Source organism: Lycium ferocissimum, chromosome 7, assembly GCF_029784015.1.
Source record: "Lycium ferocissimum isolate CSIRO_LF1 chromosome 7, AGI_CSIRO_Lferr_CH_V1, whole genome shotgun sequence".
NCBI lineage: Eukaryota > Viridiplantae > Streptophyta > Magnoliopsida > Solanales > Solanaceae > Lycium > Lycium ferocissimum.
Window position 1 is genome coordinate 47254955 of NC_081348.1, and position 5057 is coordinate 47260011.

The 5057-nt window shown below is 33.6% G+C and overlaps 1 protein-coding gene across 1 annotated transcript; it reads right to left on the minus strand.

Moving 5' to 3' along the window:
* Positions 1–1906: 1906 nt before the first annotated feature.
* On the minus strand, positions 1907–3564 carry LOC132062920 (putative phytosulfokines 6). The gene is made up of 3 exons (XM_059455387.1): positions 3365–3564; positions 2459–2538; positions 1907–2342 (listed from the first exon to the last, which is right to left on the minus strand). Exons 1-3 carry the CDS (start codon positions 3459–3461, stop codon positions 2220–2222), a joined length of 300 nt encoding a protein of 99 aa, XP_059311370.1. The 5' UTR covers positions 3462–3564; the 3' UTR covers positions 1907–2219.
* Between the last annotated feature and the right edge of the window lie 1493 nt (positions 3565–5057).

Sequence of the window (5057 nt, forward strand, 5' to 3'; positions counted from 1 at the left end):
CATACATGTACACATGAGAAGAGAATAAATGTTCAGTACTATAAAATATATCCACGTGGAATTTATTAATTCTTAAAGAACGTGAAAAGTCAAAAGTGAACAAGTAAAAGTGCACGGAGGAAATAAATTTGTGGAGGAGAATTAAAATTGAACTGCATACATCTATATATGAGAAGAGAATAAATATTCAGCATGAACGTGAAAAGTCAAAAGTGAACAAGTAAAAGTGCACGGAGGAAATAAATGTGTCGGAGAAGTAAAATTGAAGTGCATACGTCTATGCATGAGAAAGGAATAAATATTAAGTACTATGACATATGTCCACGTGGGATAAAAAATAGTTGGGTAAAGTGTACAAGTTATACAGCTTATGGTACAAGCATTCATTGAGTGTATAGTTTGTAAAGCTTTTGGTACAAGTTGGTGATGATGTGTTAGTCTATAACGTGAAAAGTCAAAAGTAGATAAGTAAAAGTGCATAGAGGAAATAAATATGTGTCGGAGAATTAAATTGAAGTGCATCCATATATACATAAGAAGAGAATAAATATTCAGCAAGAACGTGAAAAGTCAAAAGTGAACAAGTAAAAGTGCATAGAGGAAATAAATATGTGTCGGAGAATTAAAATTGAAGTGCATACATGTATACGAGAGAAGAGAATAAATATTGAGTATTATGGCATATATCATCCACGTGTGATTTATTAATTCTTAAAGAATGTCAAAAGTGAACAAGTAAAAGTGCACGGAGGAAATAAATTTTTGTAGGAGAATTAAAATTGAACTGCATACGTCTACACATGGGAAGAGAATAAATATTCAGCAAGAACGTGAAAAGTTAAAAAGTGAACAAGTAAAAGTACACAGAGGAAATAAATGTGTCAGAAAATTAAAATTTAAGTGCATACGTCTATACATGAGAAGAGAATAAATATTAAGTACTATGATATATGTCCACGTGGGATTAAAAAATAGTTGGGTAAAGTGTACGAGTTATATAGCCTATGATATAAGTATTCATTGCGTGTACAATTTGTAAAGCTTTTGATACAAGTTGGGTATGCTGTGTTCGTCCCTTTACGGCACTTATATATTAGAAATATTCGTTTCTTTATTATTTGTTCTCAAATGTTTAATAACATGACGACTTGAAATACACAAATACACAAAGCGATATGTTACCATGGCATACATAATCAAATTCTTGGATGAAATAAGTAGCAGTTCTCCCTCCGTTTCATTTTATTGGACTTGATTCTTAGTATGAGGGGGAAGCTAATCTAATTCTTCGGGAGAATTCAAACTAGAATCTTCAACTTTTTAAAATAAAATTTATACATTTGGAAACAACATAAAAATTACTATTCCTAAGTTACGATAATGTGATACTTATGACAAAGCAGAGGCGAATCCAGAATTTAAATTTTATGGGTTCAATCTATAAATTTTTAGCATTGAACCCATTATATTTTTAAAGTTAGGAGTTCATATCTACTATTTATTGCAATTTTAATAATTTTTTACACATAAATTTAAGTTCCGCGTCTAAAGTTTGGAGTTCAGTTGAACCCCAACCTTATAGGCTACATACGCCTCTGTGACAAAGGGTGCACCAACGAGGCCGGGTAGGATTACTTCTCCTAAGTCACGATAATGTGATGCCCATGACGAGGGCGGGTTACAAAGAAGGAGTGACAGTATTCTACGCTGATAAATTTCTGAAGAATGAATACACATGATGTTTTAGGCAAGTCCCACGTCAAAATAAGAGAGAAAGGTGAAAAGCTTTATAAAGCATAATACTAGTTCACACGGTCGTACGAACACTTTTGAGCTCAATGATGACATAGCCCAAGGAACAAATCCGTGAGATCTGTTGAGCCAGAACGGACAATATTGTGACAGATAATGGTAAAAGAAAAAAACTCCTTTTAACTTTTCAAATACTAATTATGTCACATAAAACGGAAACAAATAGTACATGTTATACATTAACCCAACAGACAACAACCATGGTGCAGAGATGAAACAAGTAGTACTAAAATCTATATACTAAACATAATCCCTGTAGGCCCTTTCTCTAAGAGTTGTGGAAGATCTGGAAAAATATTTGCGAATTAGAGAAAAAGTACCCCAGAAAGATTATTGTGTGATATTAAAAAGGCTCCGCATTTAATTTATGCCTTGTACTATAATTAATTAAGTAGTCTCTGATCATCTTAAGGGTGATTGTGGTGCTGAGTGTAGATGTAATCCAGGTGAGCTTCTTCAAGAACCCTTCTCTTAAAGCATTCTTCTTCATCTTGATCCTCACATGGATATTCCTCTAGCCCCATCAACTTCTACAAGTGTAAACAAAAACACAATCATATTTACAAAATTTAGGAGCTCTCTATAAGAAAGGGCTAATTAAAGAAGAAAAGAAGAAAAAGAAAAAGTACAGAGGCAAGAAAATTACATTTATATCAGTAGTTTCCATCTTGTCAATAGAGTGATCTCCACCATTGGCTTTATGGAGCTTTACCTCCTGATCTTTCACTGCAGCCATTCAATTTTTTTGTTAATTTACTCAGTCAAGTACAACATATACAGGACTAATGTTTTTTATATGGTGGTGTTCAAGTAAATTAACTTGCGCACACGTTTGATTAATTCATTGGATACCTATTACGTCTAATTCATTGGATACCTATCAAGATTTAGATAGATAGAAAATATTATCTAGTGTTGTTAATTTAAAAATACATTAAAAGGGGTACAGCCCGGTGCATGAAGCATTCTGCAATCACACAGAGTCAAAGAAAAGACTGCACCCGAAAAGGTGTTATGTAGGCAACTTATACCTTTGACGCAAACGTCAAATGGCTGATTCTAATTAGCTTAAACTCGTGACCTACATGCAGTAGCGGAGCCAGAATTTTCACCTAGAGGGTTCAAAATATAAAAAAGTAAACATACGAAGAAGCCTAAGGGGGTTCAACATCTACTATATATACATAAAAAATAATTTTTAACCTTATAAAAATAGTATTTTTTTCTACCGAGGGGGTTTAGATGAATACCCTCGGCTCTATATGGCTCCGCCACTACCTACATGTCATATATAAATAGAGAACTTTACTATTGCTCCAAGGTACCCTTCTTTTTAACAATATAAAAAGGATAATTCAGCGTATGAAGCATTTCTCTATCACGTACGGTCGTCCGAAGAATGCTACATCTGAAGGGGCTGATAACAGACTCGAACTCGTGATCTACATATCACAATGAGATAATTTTACCGTTGCTCCGAGATCATTTTTTTTTAAAGTACAATAGCATTCCATATAATTACTGATGACATAAGCATTAACTAATTAATTACCTTGGTTGTTTGCTATGAAACGAGCAGATGCTTGTGAAGACATGAACATAGAAACAAGAACAAGAATAAGAAGAAAATTTACATTTGGCTTCATCATGTTTATGTTTCAGGCTCAGGTAATTTGAGCTCTGGTTTTTAATGTGTGATGAGACCTAGAGAGAAAAGAGATGAATGTGATGGGTTTTGCTGGTATTTTGTGGATGAAGTATGTCAAGTATATATACATACTAAAAGGTGCACTGTTTCTTCTTTGTGCCCCAAGGTATTGTGGTCACAGAATACCTTAGTTATTTTCTGGGCCACACGCACAAAAAATGTTCTTTATATTTAGGAAATGCTCCCCTTAATATATTTTTGAGCAGTTTTGGTTTTTAAATTTGCTAAAAGTGAGCATTTCTGGTATTCGTCAAATGTTAAGCAAACTTTAATTGTCAGACTTACTGGATTGTGGGAAAAAAAAAAAGGATTTAACATGAACTCACATTTGAAGATGCAGATTTTGCTATTTTTTGGAATCTAGTGCAGCTTTTTTGAGGTGTAGTTTTTGTTTCTTTTTATCTGTTTTTGGTGTTGTGATTTACGAGATTTGATGGAATTTTCCAAATATTTCTGGTTAACTTTTTTCATTGCAGTTCCACATAAAATTTGACAGCTAGAGTTTGTTAGATATTTAACGATCAAAAGTTAAAAGATCAAAACTGCTCTAAAGATATTTAAGGGATCATTTTGAATATACTTAAATATAAGGAACCATTTTTGTTACAGTACTATTTTCTTGAGATAAATAATAGAGAACAAAACAAAAGAATATCATTATTTTGAGATGGGTGAGGGTGGCTGGCGTGGGGTGGGGTATTTGGGGGTTAGAAGGAAAGAAGAGGAAAGCTCTTTCCTCCTTTAGTCATTGTCAAGCAGTATTGGCCCAAGTAAAGTTCACAAATCAATGTGCAATAGTGGCTGATAGGATCAAGAAGTCAACCTTTTAGGCATGCAGACAACTGTTTCCCATAAAAACACTTGTTCTCCTTGTTTTTTATTTTATTCTTATTCTTATTTTAACTTTTACTCCGTCCATCTCATGTTAATAGTCCATTTTTTCCTTTTACTCGTCCTTTAACAAATCATGAAAAAACTTATACTTTTATCTTCAAACTCCTATCTAATAAGAGTACAAATATAGGATTAAAGTAAAAGTAACCGAGTCCGTTTGAAACTGTACCTAATACTGTAATTCTGTCATTGATCTAAACTAGCTAGTGTCTTTTTTTAGTTCCCCTACCTGATATTTAGTACCCGTATTGTGGCCCGACTAAATTTGGAGTCGCGCTAAGAAATTCCACAATGGAAGTAAACACTTCTTAACAAAGGCGATTTCATATTCAGAATTCAAACTCGAGACTTTTATTTAAAAATGAAAGAGGACTTAGCAGTCCACCACGATCCTTATTGGTAAGCTAGACAGAATTGCATTTAACTCTGCATGCACTCAAGTTGCATTGCTTCCCACATGTAAGCAACCAATTAAAGTGGTGGGAATTCCACCTTCATAGATGACAATATCTATTTTGAGGTATTGTTTGGTTGCATTATCAGTGCTTTCTTACAAGACTCCCACATATCTTCCCATTAATACTTAATTTATTACTGCAGCAAACAGAGTGGCAGGATCCACTCTCTTGGGAAACATTAATAT

Bases quoted from the DNA above. Each gene is read 5' to 3' on its own strand.
- LOC132062920 (XM_059455387.1), bottom strand. From the start codon at position 3,461: ATGATGAAGCCAAATGTAAATTTTCTTCTTATTCTTGTTCTTGTTTCT. The intron at 2,539-3,364 runs GTAATTAATTAG...GAATGGCTGCAG, and splicing joins TTTCATAGCAAACAACCAAG to TGAAAGATCAGGAGGTAAAG. The intron at 2,343-2,458 runs GTAATTTTCTTG...TTACACTTGTAG, and splicing joins TGGAAACTACTGATATAAAT to AAGTTGATGGGGCTAGAGGA.